The 22,096-nt window shown below is 38.8% G+C and overlaps 1 protein-coding gene across 3 annotated transcripts in view; it reads right to left on the reverse strand.

The window, feature by feature from the left end:
- Positions 1 to 22,096, reverse strand: part of trappc9 (trafficking protein particle complex 9) — a 202,684-nt gene that overhangs the window by 130,859 nt on the left and 49,729 nt on the right. For all 3 annotated transcript variants that reach the window (XM_035681239.1, XM_035681236.1, XM_035681238.1), the window contains 2 exons: positions 12,765 to 12,917; positions 2,503 to 2,621 (listed from right to left, as the gene is read on the reverse strand). In XM_035681239.1, the coding sequence (XP_035537132.1) occupies positions 2,503 to 2,621; positions 12,765 to 12,917 (272 nt within the window). The remainder of the gene's footprint in view (positions 1 to 2,502; positions 2,622 to 12,764; positions 12,918 to 22,096) is intronic.

Below are 22,096 nucleotides of genomic sequence, written 5' to 3' on the forward strand. Positions count from 1 at the left end.
CTGGTTTGTGTTCACACTGGCTTTGTACAAGCTAACAGGGAGGAGTAAACACACAGAGTATATAATGGATGAGTTGGAGCATCCGGGTGTAAAAACTAAAGGCAATGTAAAAGTGCATTCTTTCCAATCGCCTGCAAGGGGTGTTTCAAAATTAATTCGGAAAATTAATTCCACAAAATAATTCTGCTTGACCTCTCATTATAACCTTTAACTAATACTTTCTCTAATTTCTCAATTGCACTCCACATTATTAAGTGCCTTGTATTGAAGGTCTAATGTGTAGGATTTACTGGCATCTAGTGGCGTAGTTGCACATCAAAACTGCGTGAAAAATATCAATGCCCCTGTCTAGAGCCAGTGTTTGGTTTGTCCCTTCTGGGTTACTGTAGAAACATGGCAATTCAACATGGCGGCCTCCATGGAAGGCGATGTTGCTGTTACCATGTTGTACATTCCTCTCTAAAGTGGAGCAATTTTTACATTATTGAATGACAGCAGGGGATGTTTGTTGTGGGGTGGCAATGGTGTTTGTTTTACAATTTATGTAAACTGTAAACTGAACTGTGAAAAAAAAGGTCTAATCCACATCAACAACTGTAACAATAACAACCTTGTGTAAATAAAGCACAACATTAAAGCTCAGATATTGTTCAAATATGTTACCTGTATGATTTTATGGCAATGGTTCAAATAGTCTTCCCCCTATCAGTTAAAACTTTTTCTATAGACAAACAACATCAAAATATTGTATTTCATAACTTTACTTGGATTTAAGTCAACAGTGTTGTACCTGTCCACCCCTTGTACGTCAGCATACGTCAAGCCCTTGTTGTGGGCTTGAGTCAAACTGCTGAAAACAATACAGCCCATAACGATGATGAGTCATGAAGCTGGAAACCCAGAATACATTTACTACAGTATACTGGCAAATCAGTGCACAGGCTTTTGTTGAGCACACAGTGAAATGAATCACCCTGGTGTCTACTGTATGTCCACAACACGTCTACAAAATGAAAGGAGAAGGAGCTTGTGTCCTCACAACCTGCTTTTAAGCAGACTTCTAGCAGGATAAGAGTCCTTATGTAATTGGCTTTTCCCCTTACTGTAAAGGTATTGGATATCTAACAAGTTAGACAATAAATCCAAAGGGGAATGAATTGTGCTATTTACCTGCAGTGCTGTGCAGCATTATGGTGATTTGTAGTCAGTATAGTAGGGACGTAACTCATACTACATCCAATACATACTGAACATCACAAACAATGATACAATTAGAGGAAGTTTAGCATATCTGGTATCCATTAAGGATGAACAAAAAATCACTCAAATTAAGTGACTAAAAGCTAATTGTATGTTGTATATTTTCTTGGAAGCTAACCTTTCAAATCTAAAAGCAATTTAACAAAGAAAATGAAGCCATCAGGACCAACGTCTAACAAATTCCTGTGTAGGCACTGCCCTCTTCAGATTTACATTGCACACATACAGTACAGCAGCTTTGGGTTAGGATGGAGGATAGTTCTTACGCGTGTTCTAATATCTTGCGAAATCTGTGCATATAACCAGTGTGGATGAGGATGATATTCTGGAACACGATGTCATTATTTCTCCATGTTATGATTAGTCTAACAATTTTTTGCTCTTCCTGTAAAAAATGTAAAATGTTGTCACTGACTAAGCCTTCTTTGACCATGTACAAAAAACATCCTCCTGTGTTTTCTCCACCATTAGTCATCATCCTGCAAAACTTTTCTAAAGAAAAGTATACTTTGTTTGGCAGCACATCTGAACACTAGACATCAACGTTGTTTTTCCTCCTGATGATTCACAGAGGAGAGAAAGAGGTTCTTCTGGTTTTTAAGAGGCAAGAAAATGCCGCCACCATACTTGCAGGTGGTGGTTGCTGTTGTGCTACAGATGACCCTCAGCAGGTAGACTCGGTCAGCCCGCCCATTTCTACCCCTCTGACAACCACAAGTCCTCAACCTTCTCCCCCTGCTGATCGGGTCAATCTAGTTTCCATCTTGCCTCTTCTCTTTCACTGTCACACTATATATTTTCCCCCTTTGCACTCTTTGCAATTTCACAAAAAAACCTTGTAAACAGTTCCATCTCAGTTTTATGCCTATGCTGGAGCTCTGAGTCAGGATTCAAAGAGCACAGTGCATCTGCAGCCAAGGTGAGACACCAGCTGAATAAACTGAGTGTTTCAGTTTCTATAGACATATACCAAAAGCTGTAGTTTGGTAGGAAATAATGCTACAGCTTTACCTCAACTTTTGCAAAGACACTGCATACACTGTACACAATGTGCTTGGCATAAAGAGAGAGAAAGAGATAGAAACAAAGAGCGACAATGACAGGGTTAAATATCCCATTATCTTCAGAAAAGGCGCACATGTGCTTTTCCCTAAACTCAAAGCACAACACAACACAAAGAAAACAACAGCTTGTATCTCGATCCAGGACTGAGCAAAACAATAGTTTTAACTGTTCATTCACCTTAACGTGGCTGTACTCTGCCTTGCCCGACTCGCTGCTGACAGTCTTGGTCTCGGCCCTGGGTTTGAGGACTTGACGAAGCGGACTGGAGATTGGCAGGCCTGTCACACTGATCCCATCTGAAAAGACACCATGGAATCACACAGTCAGCAAGTATAGAGAGTATAGAGACAAAGCTATCAATAAACAGCGGAACAGGCTCACATTGTTAGATATTGACAGCCTGTGATGTATTACAAGGTTTGACAGGAGCCATTTTGATTTTAATTACCTTTTTAATGTACTCACTTTCCCCTCCCTCACCCGTCTCATGTTTAGTTAGTGATTCCCTGTATTTCCTGGATGGGCCATATTCCTCACAATGACTAGACGAACCCCAGGAAACTGGCCCGGACTTGTTGCTTTTGATCAAAAGTAGGAGTACATGCATATTGATTTAGCTGCCAATTTTTGAATGTGTGATCACAGCCCTTAGCACAAAACACAACATGTCTTGTGACGGATTGCTTACTGAGGCCATTTTTGGAGGACAAGCTAATATCTGTGCCTTTTTTATTTTACTTTTTTTTATTTTTACCACTTGCCTCATTGTATAATTGTTGAATGTCATTGCAAAACAATGTCTTCACACTCACATCTCGTATCTCAATATTGCACAGGAATAAGAAAAACGTAGCAAGGCAAGGTGTGAATTATAAAATTTACAGCGCAAATAGTTTTGTTTGTAGTGTTTAAATGTGATAAATTTTTGTTAGGTTGGATCTTTCTTTTCAGTTATCTATGGCTGTGATTCATACAGTATACTCAATTGACCACTCTCTAGACAGTAACTAAGGGGGGGTGGGGCTTAGCAAACACTTAATTGCACTCCAGTCCTGCAATAAATCCTATCCATGAAGCTTATAATGTTCAGAGAGATGCTGATTCACCTTTATGGTCATTTTGGAGGCTGCAGTTTGTGGTGTTGTTGAATTGCATCACATTAGATTGAAAGGTGTTTCTCCTATTTTGTCTACCCTCACTGATATAAAACACATATTTACAGACCGCAATGTTCTACTTACATCAATGTACATTAACATACTGTGACCACCTCGTCCTGTTAGATAGCAAATATAATACTTGTTCCCCACTCATGGAGCAGTAATTTAGTTATATAAATATTTTAAAATAATAGAAAATCTGATAATTGGTTTCATGGTACTACTATAAGCTTGTGATAAAAACATGATTTTATATTCATGACCTTGAGAGAAGCAGTGTGGACACAGGAGCAGCTGCACTATCAGCAGCTGCATTAGACACCACCACAGGGGCAGCTGCTTTCAACCCACTCAGACAATCCTCAAAAATGACGCCCAGAGCCCACACTCTGACGTCAAAGGAATCATATCGCTCTCTGACGTCAGTGGAATGCAAAGCCCTGCAATTTCCCCTAAGAGAGGGGAAATTACTTGCCCTTGCAGCAGCTCAGGCGATTGGGTTCATGATAGACAGACAGACATATTCACAGACTAACCAACTCCATAAAAACCACATGCAAGATTGGTAAAACAGAACCAGCTGGAAGAGTTTTTCTGTTAAAAGAAAAGGTCAGAGCAACAGATTTTGTGTGTGAGTGAGATAAGTTGTTGTACTGATGGAATTAATGCTGTGAAAATGGGGATTATGCAACATTTAGCATTACAACAGGTAAGCTCAGAGGAAGTGAGGGTGTATAAACAGCAAACAGAAGGAACAAACACAGCAAACTAGAGCAGATCAGAAAACAGGGAGGCTTCTTAGTAAAAAAAGACATCATAAAATGGAGGAAAGATGTTCCTCTAATAATAGGGAAAAGTAAAGAAAAGCATAGGCTCTACTCATTCCCATATTAGGTTTCATCAATTTCTGTGAGTGCTAACAGTCAGGAACAAGATTTTCTTGTTGCATTGTTTCTTTGAAATAACGAAAGAGCTGCAACAATTGGACGATCAAAGGATTAGTATCAACTATCAAATTAATCAGTATTTTAATAATTAAGTATTGAGTCATTTTTAAAAGAAAACATTTCCCAATTCTCTGATTTCAGCCCCTCAAATGTGAATATTTTCTGGTTTCTTTAGTCATTTATAACAGTAAACGGAATGTGTTGTGATAACAGGCTCCCTCAAATAAAGGTCTGGTTCTCCCTTCAGTGGAGGTAACTAAGGGGCCGGCCAGTATTTTCTTTTGTTTTGTTTTTCAATTTTCAGAAACCAATTGTGTCCTGTGTTCTTGCCACCCTGACCAATCTAATATAGCTCATATGATAAAGAATTGTGACTAATTATGAGTCAATTCTAAATCACATTACATTATTTTACACTGTCCCACTTACACACTCGTTGGGAGCAATTTGGGGTTCAGAGGTTTGCTCACAGACATGTTGGCATGTGGACAGAAGGAGCCCTGGATCGATTAACTTACACACCCAGAGTAGTAATTCATTATACTGCTAGTCTGGAAAGTTCTTATCATTGGCAAGTCCACTTAACTACTAAGGTAATGCATAACACCAAACACTGTCAGCAAGAAATAAGTGAATTTACAACATAAATATAAAATAAAACTAGACCCCTTTGTCTACAACCTGCCCACTGCAGATCAAGTGGACTCTACCTCATGATCTGAACAACAAGTCTTGGCACAAGTCAACCCCACAGCTAAAGGCTCCTGCAAACTGTGTGATAACAACAATCAGCATGTTCTTTTAATGTCATACCGACCAAGATGGGTAAAAAAAAATTGCTAGACACAACCTCTGTAAGGCTGTAAAATATTAAATTTGAGGATTGTCAGACTGTGTGATGATGTTCAGGGGAATCGTTGCTTTATGATGTAAATACAAAAGAAAGAATTGCAAACAGACATACCAGACAGTGTAAGTCACTGAACCACTGCTGCTCAACTTCAAAAATAACACCTACACTGTCACTCCAGCCATTGTATTCGGCGTCATTTCATACCGTATGGTGTTGGTTGGTTTGGTGGTTGCAAACTGTGATTGAGTCTGAATTTCAGACACCGTCAGAATTATGGTGCCGGCCGTCAGCACAGCTCTGAACCGGCCAAGGTAGACATGTCTCACAGTATGATCTTCATCTGGGACAGCCTAACATTGCACAGTGTATAGGCATCTTAACTGTGTGAAACTTGTCCTTAGCGATCGCTGTCACTGCTCTGGTGAGAGCAATCTCTTCTTGTTATTGCCTCATTCTCTGTATCCTGCGGTTAAACAGATTAGATATGCATCTGGACATAGACTCAGAGGGGCAGAAGAGGAAAGCACCAAAAATACAGATAACGCTTTTAGACTTTATGAACTGCATCCTTCATTACGGTACGCTGTCTGTTTCAGGAGGTACACATGACTCGTCGTGTCCTGTGGCACAGAGGCTGTGTGAGTAATGGGTGGCGTGATTGACGATGGCATTGCTCACAATCATCCCCTCCTTTATGCCCTCCTTCCAATCAGTATCTGTCTAGTTCTCTGTCAAACAGCCTTGGGGAGAATCGGGTGAACTCAGCATTTGTATCAGTGGCCACCTCGCTGCCTGAGTTAAGGTAGAACAGCAAAGATTGGGAGTGTCACTTGTGGAATGATTGTTACATTATTAGCACAGACTTGAAGGTTCATGAGATACTGTCGATCTCTGCATTCACATTAACAAGCCTTTTTCCTGGAAGACAGTAATAATAAATACGGAAAATATGTCTTGTTACAGTGTAAACATTTAAAAACCAGTTCAATATCCTGGTTCAAGGGAGAGAATCATGACAATGGAAAATATAATTCAAACACCAAAGACTGGTTGACCTGACCCTCACTGACCATGTACTGTATGGACTAGGAAGGACAATAACAGTTTTTATGACTGTGAGTACTGTAAAACCACTCTGACAGATACCTAGCTTTGTATTTTTCTGGACATCAAATGCACCATTAATCCAATTCAAACAGAAGACAAAAGAAGATATTACAGTACAAACATACAGTGCCTCATTCCAAACCACACTGTTATTCTGAGCTGACACGCAACATTGAAACTGTAAGAACATCATTACGCTTCTATCAGTCTTACAGAGTGAGATAGGGGAATGGGGCTACATGATGAGCAGAAATCTGTTGTACAAAGATCTGAACAAATGATTAAAGTCATTACTGAAAGCCATTCCAGTGGGTCTGGACACTCCATTAAAGTCAGAGGGAAATCATATATAAACAACTGCGTTGTTTTAACAGCACTAACAAATGTCTGGCATGCAGAGACTCACATGGTGTTTAACTTGTGTCAACTATGATATTAATTTTCTACTACACATTTTTTATTTTACGGCTTGCAATGTATCTTTACCCTTGACTTCAGCACTAAAATCATTAGTGATAGACAGTCACTGTCGAACCTGTCAAACAAGGTGTCCATAGTATGGTCTTTTGATTTTCTGTTAATTAGGTTTATTTGGGTTTCTGTAGGTTGCACTCTTATCTTTGTCTGTTCAGCCATGGTGGCTATCACTGCTCAGTATAACCGCTCAGTTCTCCTATTTATTTCCAACAAACCAGAACTGGAAGAACAACATCTTCTTTTGCTACCTAAACAGGGAATAATATGAAATTACTATTGTAAATATTAAGCCTGACTTCCTAGTGTCGATACCAAAGCATTTTATGATACCTTAGTTGGAGAAATACAAACCTGAACTAACAGACAGATAAAATCAAGATGCGATTTAGTTCACTTTAGCTATAAATGCATCTCTGTTGGCTACATGGGAATTAGTAAGGTAACAGCCAAACACCCCAGAAGAAGAAGAATGTGTGCACTTTAGTAATTAGTGAAACAATAACAGTTTAGCTAGCCAGCTAATAACTATCCATAACCTAATACAAACACATGGATGACTCCCATGAATGGACTACGTGCAAGGCAAAGGTTTTATCGTCTTCACCAGCTCTCAGTCAAGTCACTCCTTTACACACACAGACAACAACATTCAGTGGTTTAACTGATCAGGGATCAGATACACGCTACATACATGCTGGAGCAGCTCTTTCCTGTTGCTTTAATGAGGTAGACTGAACAATGGCGTATCTGGGTGTAATTACAGCTGCCATTATCACAGGACACAGACACCATGCTCACTGACGTAGTTACACTTAGGGGGAGAAAGGGTTGGACTTTAAAAGAGTGTGATCTGACTACGGCCAAGCATCCATATTTGTTTTGTTTTCAGACACTTTCGTATTAGCGAGTGCCAAGTTGGACATATTGGAGCTTATCAGAAACAGAGATTCTTAATTTCTACTTGAAAGTGGATCACATTCCAAGGTGGTTTGAGCAATCAGAAATCAATCTGTATCAAATGCTTCTTAGCTGCCTTGGTATCCAATTGCTATCGGATGCAGCCAAGACACATGAAAGGACTGAGTGCAAATCGGGCCTTTGATTACAATCAAGATGATGTTTAAAAAGAAAAATGTGTAAACACAAATACAAACCTGTCCAGACGCTTAAGACCAGTTTTTAATACTTTTAACAATTAGTGCTACGGACTAATTACGGACTCGATACCCATCCTTATTTGCTACAATTATTTTATTTCCTTAGAGAAGATTCCTACCAGACTCCAAATATTCAGAACAGCAAATATAAAACCTTTCATGAAATAGGAACAGGTTGAATTACAGCGCTCTTGTATCACTTGACAACAGAGAGAAGTAAAAGAGAAATCTAACATGAACATGTCGCAGGTTATTACTTTAAAAACAGTTCTTGGGTGATAAGCTTGCTGGTGTAAGTTGAAAGTAAAAGTAATTTAAAAGTAACTACTCAAGTAGGACAGCAGTGCATTCTCTCACCGATGTCGACTGAGGACAAACAAATAGAACTTCAACTGAACTTCTAAATATATATTCATGTTGTTAGTAGGTATAATGTGTTCCTTGTGTCTCCTTACTCTGCTGTTGGTGCAGACATTTACTGTGGTACGAGGTGCAGTTATCAAAGACAATCTCAACATTAACGTAGGCGGTAGCATTGTCATTAGGTACAACACTCACACCATTTAACACAATAAAGCTCGCTGTAAGTCAAGGCCCATTAGTCCTGAGCGATGACATCACTCCCATCTGATCCTGAGTTATGGTGTCGTGGTCTCGAGCCGGACTCAAAGTGAGGGATAAACTCGTCTGAGGATAAATCAATGAGGCTCGGCCTGTTTTGAATGTTCCCTCTGCACTGTTTTCTGTGGCCTTGTCTGATTTGCCCCTTCTGCCTCAGCTGAAACACAAAGGACATCGAGTGCAGCACTGCCAGGCAACATCACAGTTAAGGCTGATGGATTGACTTCCTCCACAATGCGCATGTAAATACAGGCGACCAATAAATAGCACATAATTAGTGAAAACTTCCACTGACGGTACGCAGTATCGCTCTCGACAGTTGTTTATCAGGGACAAACTAATTCCCACCTTCAGTACAGCATGATAGACCGTAAAAGCTAAACCTTGGTCATATGGGGGCTGCTAGACTTGTGTGTGAGTGTGAAGTGCTGAATATAACACAATACCAGCATACACAGCATACACATGACAGAGACTCCAACACTGCCTGAGCTGTGAGCTATCATTTCTCCTTAGGCTGTGGAGCTCGAACATGAGAAGGGATGAAAGAGAAACAGAGTGCGTATGCAGATCTTTCCACCTGGGCAAAATGGAGAAATCCATTCATATTCATCCACACATTCACAATTATTTTCAGACTTTCCATGTTGGGGTGGGAGCAGCTGTTTTTATTAAGACTATTTTCATTCAGTACTGATTGTGTTGACCTACCTGCTGCTATCAAGGACAATGAATATTCATAAAGTTAACAGATTTCAATTAAATACGTCTGAAACAAAGGTTCAGAGGCCAAAGGTTCTACGTGTTCTGTAGCATTTGTAAATTTGAATATCATATTAAAATTGGATTCATTATTATAATTGCTGTAAAGTAGTTGCTGTCAAAACAGGCCAAAAATGATGTTCAATTATTCGTTCTACAAAAACACTTAAGTTTAACCTATTCAAATATATGTTTTTATATCTATTAGGTCAATAACAAGATCAATACAATACAACAAGAGTCATAACGGCATCTAGTGACCAAAACACGTGACCCCCTCTGACGTGACGCAGTCAGCGCATTTCCGGCTGCCAGTGCTTCTGTGTTGCTGGTAGCATATTTTTGCTGCATAGCTGCCTGTTAAATGCGTTATATTCTTTATTACAGCGGATAATTACCCGCATTAAACTTACACTAGTTCTGCCCAAGCACCTATAGCTCTCTGCTTTTAACAACTTTGTCGCTACTCCCACAGTAGTTTACACACCATTCAGTTCTGCTAGCTACAGTGTTTTAGCTTAGCAGGTAGCGATGGCTTCTCTCTCTGTTTCCTGCTCTCTGTTGCTCAGTGTGTCAAATGTTTTGTTATTCTTCTGCCTCCTTTAGTGATAATGGAACATTTAATAAATGAACTTAATTTACCTATACAGAAAACACCTAAACCATGTTTAGCAACCAATTATGAGCAAGAGGCAGGTGGCAATTAGCCTAACTCAGAACAAAGACAGGAAACAGGGTGAAACAGCTTCTTTGCACTGGTTTGTGAGAAAGAGTTCCAGCACAGAAATTCACCACCAATGATAATTTATTTTATGTAAAGATTTGTATTATGTACAGATTAAACAAACAAGGTACGATGTGTTAACTAGTTAACTGAGGTGCTGGAAGACAAATATTTTTAACTTATACAGAGCTAAGCTAGCTGTTTCCCCAAGCTTACAGTGTTTATGCTAAGCTAAGACAATCACCTCCTGGCTCAGCTCCACGGACACTGAGCATTGTATCGATCTTCTAATCCAACTGTTGGAAAGACAGCTAGCTGTACCTACTTTAAGAATGTTTCTCTCGGTTGGATAGTCAGGTAAAGCCTATTATGCTGTTGCCTCAATCAAAGTAATGGTTCACTAATGGTGCAATGTGGCAGAGCTAAAATGTAAATGTGACCATATGTGGTGGCTAAGGAATACAACTGAACAGTTGTTGCGAGTGTCAGCTGTGCCTAAAATAATCAAGATTCCACAATTTAATTAAGAAAGATGGCATAACTTGTTAGTCTTCCAGCACAAAGGAGAACGGACTGAAAACAAAGCAAAACAACTCGCTTTATGCAAATAAGTTCATCAGCATATTAACACAGCATTATTAATGTGATTTCATTTACGTATTAGAGCGGTAGATAGCATCGAATATGTTTAGCAAAAACTGCGTCCCATAATGTCACCACAATAACTCAATCCAGAGCTGTTGTTTAGACGAACCATGTCTTATCTTCTTAATTCAGGGCCCCAATTATTGCTAAGCTAATTAAAACACTGAAACAGTATCGCTTAAATGACCTCACGAGGAGAGTGGCACTGGGGATGAGATAAACATACGGAGTCGTGTGTATTTACTTTCTCAGTCATCTGAATCCACATGCATACACACACATAAACACACAGCGTAAAGTCTCTGTGGTGCGGAAGCAGGTCCATATTGATCTCCCATTAATATTCATCAGCCCATAGAGGCTGTGCTGAAGAGCTTTAACAGTCTGAAAAAGGAGGTAGAGAGGTCGGGAAACAGGCAGGAAAGAAAGGAGGCTGAGCGTGAACTATGAGAAAGACTGGAGAAGGAACACAATGAATGAGCTTCAAGGTAGGGGAGAAGGTCAGACTTTTTTTTTTTCCGCACCAGGAATGAGAATTAGAAGAGAGGAAATCCGACAGTTGAAGTGAGGAAGCCAGAAGCTAGGAGAGAAATGGAGGTGTGGAGACCTTGAGACCTCTCTCCTATTACTGCTGAATCTTAATTAAGGCAGCCTGAATGCTCGTAACAAAGAGTGCTCCATGTACAGTGGCACATTAACACTCATTTCTGAATCTGATATTAGCGTAACTTCAGATGGACGGATTAAACATGGTATGACAATACTACTACAATCCACTTCAAGACAAATGGAAGAAAACATTTGTCTATATAAGAAAGAGGTACTCAGATTCTAGTTTAATAAACCACTAACTAAATCAATGCAGTCTAATACAACAGCCCTGCAATGAATTTATACCTTCAAGGATGTTTTAGAGAGGTGCTGATTCAACTTTATGGTCATTTGGAAGGCTTTAGTTTGTGGTGCTGTTGAAATATATTGCATTATACTGAGATGTGATTCTCATGTTTTGTCCACAACACTATATATGTATATTTATGTCCCTATATCAATGAATATATGGACAAAACCATTTGCAAAAAAGCCACTCTCTTTGCATTTTGTCAAATCAAAATGCAACCAGCATTTTCAGTGTTTCAGTTCGTCCTTGTAACATCTGATAACTGAATAATTTGTCAAGATGAACGAGATGTGCAAAATTACCTTAAGATGGGTTAAAATATGATTCAACATAGAGTAATGAATGAAACAGTAATTAATTTGCAGCTAATTGAGAGAATTTCTGACTTGACAAAAGGTGAAACATTTGAGTTAATCATTTTATTATTAGTATTGATTAATTATATAAACCTGTAAACTTGTATCATAACATCATCACTTAACAAGACTGAGACCATACAACCATGCTAGGCGCTCTGCAAGGCAGTACTTTGGCACAGCAGTGCTTTGAGCTAAATGCTAACGTCAGCATGCTCACAGTGACAACGCTAGCATGCTGACGTTTGGCAGGTACAGTGTTTACCTCGTTCGGTATCTCAGTTTAGAGTGTAAGCATAGATACCATTTGCTAATCAGCTCTGAACACAAAGTACAACTGAAGCTGGTGAAAATGTCATTAGTTTTGCAGATATCTACTAAGAAGCACTGGACACATTATGCCCTGATAATGGAGCTGGATCAGTGGTGATTGGTGGTTTCTGCAGGTTTCAACAGGTTGAAGTGTTCTTTTTTAAAACCATACTGAATGAAATTTCAGACCATATCAAATCCATATTGGCAAAAACAAGTATGAAGGAAAAATTGGAATTGTCATTTTGTAGTTGTTTTTAAGGGTTAAAATTTAGATTATTGGATTTTACACTTGATTCAACCCTGCAGAGAGCCTGCTTAAAATAAACTTTGTTGTACTTTGGACCTATTTAGAATGGTTTTTTTTTGCATTATTAAGCAGGTTTACAGTGTGCATGCCCATCTGTATTAACTCACCGTCGTTGAGGTCCTGCAGCAGGTTCTCCTGCCCAGAGAAGTCCAGCTTGACTTTGATGCTGACAGTCAGTGTCACAGACTGGCCAGGTTTTAGAGGCAGGTGAGACAAAGCCTCTTCTAGCTCCCAGCTCAGAAACTCCCCAAACACTTTCTCTGCACACACAAAAAGGGAGAGAAAGGCAAATTAAAAACAAACAAATGAAATAAAAAAATAATTAGTTCAATAAACACGGTATTTCTGAGCATGATTCCGCTGGGATAAAAGATGGCAAGACTTGCCAAATTTGCATTTGCAAATATTTTTGGACAAGGAAAACAAAATGACACTATTGTGCTTGTTGCCACCAAAAGGCTTTTGTATTTAGCATTTATTCTGGTTACTGCCTGTGTAGTTTGTGCAAAAGAAGAAAAAAAAAAAAAACAACTGATTTCATTGTACCTGCTGCAGGTTGCACATTGCTAAAGAGACTGGTGCTACTATGATCTTTCTTCTGCAATAAGCTTCCCAGAGCAACAATGCTGCTGATTGGCCTTTTACCTACGGGTCCTTTGGCCGCTCGTCACTAGACAGAATTCTCTAATTTATGCCTCCGCCCCTTCTACCTGTGACGAATGACTCAGCTGCATCCACTTCAGCCAGAAGCATCAAATGAATGATAAATCACCTGAATAAAGCATGTGCTCTGTCTATGCAGGTGAGCCATTCCTGCTCTTAGGGAGTGCAGGAACAGCACGCAGGCTGATTTTAACAAAAGCACAGCAGAAGGGGAGATGCAAGCTCACTGTAAAAACAACAGTTTACACGTCCCTGCTTGATTCATAACCAAAGCCTTTTAAAATCCTCTCAGAGGATGTGAATGTAGGCAGCATTAAATAAAGATTTTGTGAATAACGCTCCACTTTAAATATTCATAAACTCAGAGAAATGATCTCAAAGAAATGGGACTGGGAAGAAAAACAAGTTGAATATGCAACACCAGGCCTTGTAATTGAATCGGTAGACAGCCAGGATTGTGGATGGCATTATTATCATCAGACTACTAAATTATGAGTCAGAAGAAATGCTAGCCACAATGGCTGTCGAGAAATCTTTCACGCCTTATTTAAAGTATTAAACAGAGACATTCCTAATCTTGAAAATACAATATGGAAATCACTTAAGTGATACTCAAAAGCAGACATGAAAAAACTATTAATTAAAAAACTATTCCACCTGTCCAGAACACTTAGGCTAGATTTTCATCCCCTCTGGCTGTGACTCCCGGGCTTTTCTTTCTTCCCCAACAGGGGCATTGCAATAGAGCTGTGAGGTACGTATAACAGACACCGGTCAGGACCAATCAGAGAAATTTCATGAGTTATCGTGTAACTTTTAATTATCACAATTCTAAAAATAAATGCTCATTCAAAATTCAGGAGCCACTAAGCATCCAATTTCTCATCAGGTCAAAAAGTAATTGGGGGACAAAGAGCTCTGGGCGTATCCAATGGAGGCGATCAATAGTGTCAACAGTAGGCATGGATTAGCATAAAGGTGACTGGATACCAAACAAAAACATCTGACCTCCACACTATCATAACCCCAGGTGCACAAATGATGTTTAATTTAAAGCAGGCCATGGAAAATAATTAAACCACAATCATATGAGCTGATCGAAGTGTTAATTGTCAAGATTTGTCAAGATGTATGGCAAAAACTATGACTGATAGAGAGAGAATGATTGTATTTGTTGTTTATTTGTGTTCTTCTGTAGTTTATGTGGGTTTAACACACCATTGCAGCAAAAAGGAAGGCCGTTACTACTCTTGTGACATTATATTAATATTAATATTAACCATATGAAAAAAAGCAGAGAGCCACTATATCACACAACAAAGACCATAAACAGAATGAGATGGCAATTGTTAAAACTCTTTTATATGTCGCAATGTTGTGGGGAAAAACACATTAGGAAAAGTACAGGCAAATGGCTATAAGGGGATGTATGAGGAAAAAACGGCACTGCTGGTAAAACACAAAGCTTAAGTATGTATGTGCCAACAACACTGGACAATATTGTACAGTTCTGCAACAATGAAAAGGGTTTCTGTGCCAGTATCTCTAAAATTCTCACTTTTGATAATATCTGTGCATGGCAACTATGGTTGGGGTTAGGGAACGATCGGGGTTACGGTTAAAAAAAGGTGATTGGCAAATTAAAGATACAGCCTGAAATGCGGAACCTGATATATCAGCGAGTATGTGTGTCTGTCTACCTATACAATAGGTATATACCTATACATTATATATATATATATATATATATACACACATACATACATACATACATACATACATACATTTTTCATTTTATTTTTTAAACACAGATGTATCGGATATCAGATGTAATATGCAAAGTTCAGGAATCAGAATCCGTATCGGTAAACATAAAATGGCACAAGAACATCACTAAATTGCAGTTCTGTAAAGGGACAAACTCTGGTCTCCTGCAAGAAAGTCAGACGACACTCTCATTCACCACCCCCACCTCTGCATTACATAAAGGGTACAGTATTTCCTGCTTTGTAACCCAGTGTTGCCCATGGGCGTATATCGTGACAACGGAATTCTGAGGGATAGTGGGCTGATCAGTCTCCAAGTTGAATTTGGTTTAAAGTTATTCTATGTTTTCCTCACAAAAGTTAAATACCAATAGACACAGTATTAAAAGAGTACTCCACTGAATTAGCATGCCGCTGCTGTCAGACTCTGTTAAAAATCAATGCAGCAGAACGAGAGATATCTTTTTTTATTTGACGCATTCTTCTTCCTTGTAAAGCATGGTGCTTACATTACCAAGAATGCAACTCAAGATCCTGCTGTTCAGTCTAAGATTTGGGTGTGTTATGCTAGAAGCAGCTAATGTAGCCTGGAGCCACTAGCCTCAAGCAGAGATGAGGGGCAGGCAACAGAGGTCTGGTAAGCTCACTACTTTTTAACTCTGCACCCCCAGATTTTTTTCATTTTCAAAGTTGTAGTCTTCAGCTCCAACTGAGTCTGACTCGAGTGAATTTATCAGCCCTTGCACAGCTCCCTCTGGAGACACTAAAGGCTTTAAAGAACTTTTTCACATTTCACAGTAGAACTCCCCAACACCTGTAAACAGACTTTAATGTGTAAACTCGGTGAAGTTTCCCTTTAAAGAGGTTATCAGAGCTTTCCGTAAGCGGCAGCTACCAGCCAGTCACCCGAGTACTCATTTACGGCCAGCAGACTACTTTTATTTCTGTAAAAAATGCAGTATTAGGGAACGGCTAACAAACTGAATACTGCCATAAACAAACATTTCCTACTGCTGCAGATTCAAATTAAAAGCATTCAACTGGCAAAACACATTGACTTTTATTATGAAATACGCTAGTCACAAGAAATGCAAATTGTTTGTCAGTGAGCTTGACATTGGATGCTATCGCTTAACAAAAATATAGTCCAGCTTTTTTGGTGACAGCAGAGCAGTTTAAAATGCAGGGAGTAATGGAACAACAAGGAGCAGCCACAGTTAGATATAGAGTTGCAGGCGACAGGCTGCAGCAGAACACCTCAACTTCTCAACAGGTAACGTTATTAACTACTTTCACTGTCGCTGTCCATAGACTCATGCCATGTGCAGAATAAAATCAGATCACAGAATGATGGACAAAGGACAATTATTGCCTGACTTCTTAATTAAAACGAGAAAAGTTAGTTTTTCTGCTCCCAGAATGCTGTGACTTAGTATTAAACCAAATTTACCACAAGTATCTATAGGTGTATTTTTCAAGTTTTTATTGAGTCTGATATAATAATTTCATTATAGACTAATAAAAATATAATTAATTGAAAAAGTGAAAATTTTAAAGACTAATTAAATAACACTTGCCATTGACCAATTATTCAAGCTAATGTCAGATGGTCCAAATCATGTTTTGAAAATAAAATATGATGTAATGGGACTGCCTCCAGTAATATATGATCAAGTATATATGATTTTCCACATCATACATTGTATCCATGGTTTACTTTTTGTTATCCTGTCATTGAGTCATTTTCTGTGTTTTAGAGGACAATTGAGCTGAGTTGATGTTAATATCCACAGAAAAGCAATAAGGTAACAAAAGGTCTGATGGCGGCTTTTTTTCTGCTATTCAGAGACAACTCAGTTCACTCTTATTTAAATATGATACAATATATTACTGTATTAAGAGTTGTTTTGTTATCTATAAAGTTTTTATGGATAGATATTTATTTTTGAGAAACTGAGCTCCTATCTCATGTGTCAAGATGGCTGTGGCTGTGCCAGAAAGAGTAATGTTTTGTTTATATTTTTTCCACAGATGTCTTCCTATTGTAACTCTATCTTTTATTCATTCAGCTCCCACAGAAAATGCGAAGGGCTTCAGACAGGCCCTCTCAACTGTAGCCTGCCTAAAGCCATTACCAGGTTATAACTAAGGAGGCACAGGCAGGTGGCAACAAGGTAATATGATGACCAGGGATTCCTGTCCTGTCACCATGGTGCTGCAGTGGAACACTACAGCACCTGTCATTAGTACATACATGACTGAGGCACCCAGAATATGAATTTTATCATATGGAAACAATCTTAAGAAGGAAAAAAACAAACAGTGCAAACTGGTTGGAATAAAATACATCTGAACCAGGCTACAGCATTGCTAGCGGCTGTGTGAGGCTGTACTTAACAGCAGTGCTTTGAGCTAAAGGCTATTGTTAGCATACAGAGCTAACATGCTCACAATAATAATGCTAATAAATATTTTTTTCATATCGGCATGCTAACTTTGTTTATTAACAGATGGAAAGGGACAAAATCTAATAATAACTGTTTATAGGGATGGGAAGATTCCACAAAGGCATTAGTGCGCCGGCACAAACCTCAAAGATGCAATCGCCCCGATTAACAAAGTGTGCATGAGATACATTTTGGGACGAACTCGCAATGCATCGTGTCTAACATATTTGCACTGTTAAAATCAGATTTATTTATATATAATTAGCAGAGGCCCTATTCCTTCAGGGAGTGTGCGCCTAGTTTTACAATGTTTGACATATATACAACCATGAGCTTGCATGGCATGCATGCCTTTATAAATCTGACGTAAAGAATAAATAGGAGTATTAAGTTGACATACACAGAGTTGTATGCATCCGGCAGTCACTTTTCAGTAGTTTTAATGCTGCAGTGGAACTTTTGACAACTCCTAATATCTCAAGAATGCCATACAAATAAAAGTGAAATGGTTCACTGGAGTTAGCGGCTACATTCAGAGAGCTGTATCCATCTAGAAACCACCTTTAAATAATACAATTTTAAGTGTGTGATTCCTCATCATTAATGGGATAAGGTGGTAAAACACCAGTAAAAATTTGATTGATCAGATTAAAAATACATATTCATTCAAATGTGGTAACTTCCTCAAGGACTATGCTTATGCAAGGCACTTTACTTGAAACTGCAGTGGTTTCAGAAGTTATGGCAACAAAAAATATTAAGTTACATAGAGAACAGAACTGGATGATCAATTGCTCTGCAATGCAATTAGCAGGTTGGGTGGTATCATGCAGTCCACCAGGCTGTTCTCCCTTGGAGGCAAACTGAGTTTTGGCTGAATGGACTTTTTCTGACGTTTGAAACCTTAAAACAAAAGACGGCATAAAGTGACAGGGGGACACTTAAAAACCTCGGTATTCAATATGATGAAAAGTTAGAACACAGCAATCTTTTGTAATGCCTAACAGAGACAAGAAATACATAAGCTGCAGTATGGCTGCAATGCAGGAACAATACACTCCAATATGTGCTAATTATCAGCCTCTAGAGCAAACTGGGAACAATACCCTGCAAACATGGATTATTTCAAAGGCGGCTCATCCACTAGCAGCTTTCCAGCGGTCACTTTGGTTAGCATAAAACATAAGACACTCTGCAATAATCACTGCATCGATGCTGACTATAAGGTCAAATAACAACTGTTTCTAAACATAAAAAGGTAATAACAGAATAGCTATGTATCCCACCTGATTCCACACTAGACTAGATAAAATAGCTCTAACCCGACACCCGTCTTGCCCTTGAGGTGGTACATAGTGGACTGTTTACCAGACTAAAATGCAAGCTACTGAATTACAAACATTATTTCTAAAATAGGTTTTTAGTTTTTTTATCACTTAAAAGGAAGGGGGCAAAAGTCTTATAAAAAAATATCAGAAATGCTCCTTTTGCAGTTAGCTACTGGAGGGGCGTGTCCCTGTCTGTGTTTGACTGACAGCAGCTGGCAGGCTGAGCTCCAGTAAACAAGCTTGCGCTGTAGCTTACGAGCAATGGGCAGACAGTGTGTTGTTAGTGGTGTTGAAGAGTAAGGACCACAGCAGCATCTAACTGGACCACAGTGACATTTACAGTTCAGTTTACATGCTGAGCAGCTAATTAGATATCTTGCCTGACATTAGCAGTGCACTTTTCACCGATGAATGTTTGTATGGGTGCTCGTTCAACAAGCTGAGGTGGTGGACAGGATGTGTGTTCATGTTTGTAAGTTGGATAAGAAGGAGACTTAAGCAGGAAAGCTAATGTGGGTTGTTGTTCAGAGTCTGTGGCTCAATGTGACTGTCTGCCTACAATAGAAGGCTGATGTTACTAGGATTGGGTTTGCTCTATGGAATCAAGTTATCCAGCTAAATAGACACTAACGGAGAACTAACGCTGCATTCACTGCTCCTCGTATGATCCCATTTTCCGAGTTAAGAAGTCATTCTTCCGACTTTGGTGTGTTCAAACAACATGGATACTACAATACTACACAGTTCTGTTGTATATTTTTTCTGCAAAAATTTAAACAGTGAAGATTAATGTTACTGTCCAAGTGTGCTGAAACAGTTTGAAGCTTTACATTAGTGATTTCGTCCCAGACCTGCTGCACCAGTACCTTCGCCTACCTTTACCTTACTTCAGCAAGCAAAATATGTCCACTTTTCACAGTTGTTATTCCAACTTGAGGGAGCGTTCCCGTGAATTTTCCCAGTTGGGAACAAATTTTTCTGATTATTCCGACACCAATTGAAAACAGGATAACAGTATCCTGCTGGATTAATGTGAAACTAGAAGGCACCATCATGAAACCAAACCGTATGAAATGTAAATTTCTCACTTTTGGTTTCTTATTTTAGTTCTCAGAGGAGGAAACAGTACAAGTGATTTAAAGAGCAGATATGTATGCTCTAGCAGATAAAAGCCATCCCTAGTCCTAAAGCGCTATAAGTCAAGAAAGGCTTCACAAAACGATTTAATGAAAATGTCACCTCATAACCTTAGACCTTTATTTAAAATCTGATTTAAACTGATGAAATAAATTGTTATTGGTCCACTGCTCACACTTTACTACTAGCCAGAAGAACAATAAATATGTAACATATACACAGAGACCAAGAAAGGTCTTAATTAAATGATTTCTAAACACAACAAATTTACTGGTCGGTTAATGTTTGACTATGACAGTCTGGTATAAAGAATGTGAAGGTTGGAGTGCTGCCACTCCATCTGCAGCGACTACTAAAAAAAACTGAAGCAAAACTTTGGAAGAAGTCAAAATACGGGGGGAGAAATAAGACTTTACAACTTATTGTAATCTCTTGAGGGGTAAACTAATACATCTTAATGAGCCATGGGACTTGCTGACATGTTTTACTTCACTTTTAAAACTAATGCAGATGGTGAGATTGTCTGCCATGGAAGATCTCAACTCAGTCATTGGCTGAGGAAAGCCACACGTTCCGTCTGTACAAACAGCACAATTCTCTATAACAATAGCTGCTAATGTCCGAGGCGAAATCTCTTAAATTTAATTTGTGGTAAGAGCACATCCTGAAAATTTTATCATTCAATACAACCACTTAAACAGTTTCAACATCAAACACCATCACAAACAGCCTTCAGGAACAAAGTGAAGCCCAGATTACATTTAAAAAATGTAAAAACTCCTGTGACACACTCCAGACGGAAGCTGATTTGACATTAAAATAGCCTTCAAAGGTCTCCCCGCTCAGATGTGGTATACTTAATTGCTTACAGGAGTTCTTTCTTTGGACTGTAATGAAGCCTGCTGCAAGAGCACACCCAAGGAGATGGGAATCTTGTGTCCACAGTGTGGTCACTGCGCTGCAATTAGCTGAAAGAACACAGATTGTGTCAGGTACAGTATGTGCTTGGGTGCTGCGCATACATCGAAAATTACCATACAATTCAGAGTGAGAGATGAGCAGAGAACACTTGGGAGACTGATAATGTATCAGTTACCAGTTGTTGTTTTTTCCAGCATAAATGAGAAAGAGCAGATAAACAAGCAGGGGGCGAGATAGTGAGAAGAAAAGTTTAACACAGACAACTGCAACTACCAAAACAGTGATCCGAAACATGCCAATACATAAGAAAATGAACACGTTCTAATGTACAAAGTACATTGCTGTATCCTGTTCGCATTTGCATATGTGTTATATGTTAATGATGAAGCTAAATGTACATGAATGTATGTGACTGTCTCTAAGACTCTTTGTATGTGTTTTATAGAGTTTGTGTCATCCGAAATGGCCAAAACAATACTGAAAAGTTAGCAAAGTTAGAGATGGCTAGAATACTGATAACATTATCGTAGCTTCCAGACGTTGCTGCCAAGTTCCCTCAAGGACAGGACCAGCAGAGAGAGACAAGGAAGTATTGAAGTATTATTCATACATATAACGAATATACTCAACTGTGAATGTGATAATCAAGTTGTAATCATTTTTGAAGGGATTACTGTACTGTTTGTGCATAAGTATTGTATCAGAGATTAATCTTCTAATCACTGATTGATTTATACGTAGCAGTCAGTTCTTTAAGTATATGGAGTAATAATAATATTAAGGAAATACAGAATACTGCCAGCCTTGTCTTTTAACATACAGACTCACAAGTCCAAGTTGTTGAATATCAAACCTCAAAATGTAAACAAGATAATGGGACGAAGTGCAATGTAAACAGGCTTAGCAAATGAATCATGACATAAATGAAGCATGTGACTTCAACTTCACTTGTCAGACAAAAACATCAGATCGGTGTGGAGCGAAGAGGAGACTGTAACCTTCCTCAAATTAACACATGAGACAAACAGAAATGTCATATTTTTATTGTGTTTTCCACTGTTTCAAGTTGAGCTGGAGCTCTCTTAATTGCAAGCTCAGTGCATCCTCTCCTTCTGCAATTGTTTAATGGCACCTGACTAGAGAATCCTATTATTAGTAAAACAGTGGTGGATGGAAA

The sequence above is a fragment of the Morone saxatilis genome, unplaced genomic scaffold (assembly GCF_004916995.1).
Source record: "Morone saxatilis isolate NCDOM2014 unplaced genomic scaffold, NCSU_SB_2.0 Contig9, whole genome shotgun sequence".
Classification (NCBI taxonomy): Eukaryota; Metazoa; Chordata; class Actinopteri; family Moronidae; genus Morone; species Morone saxatilis.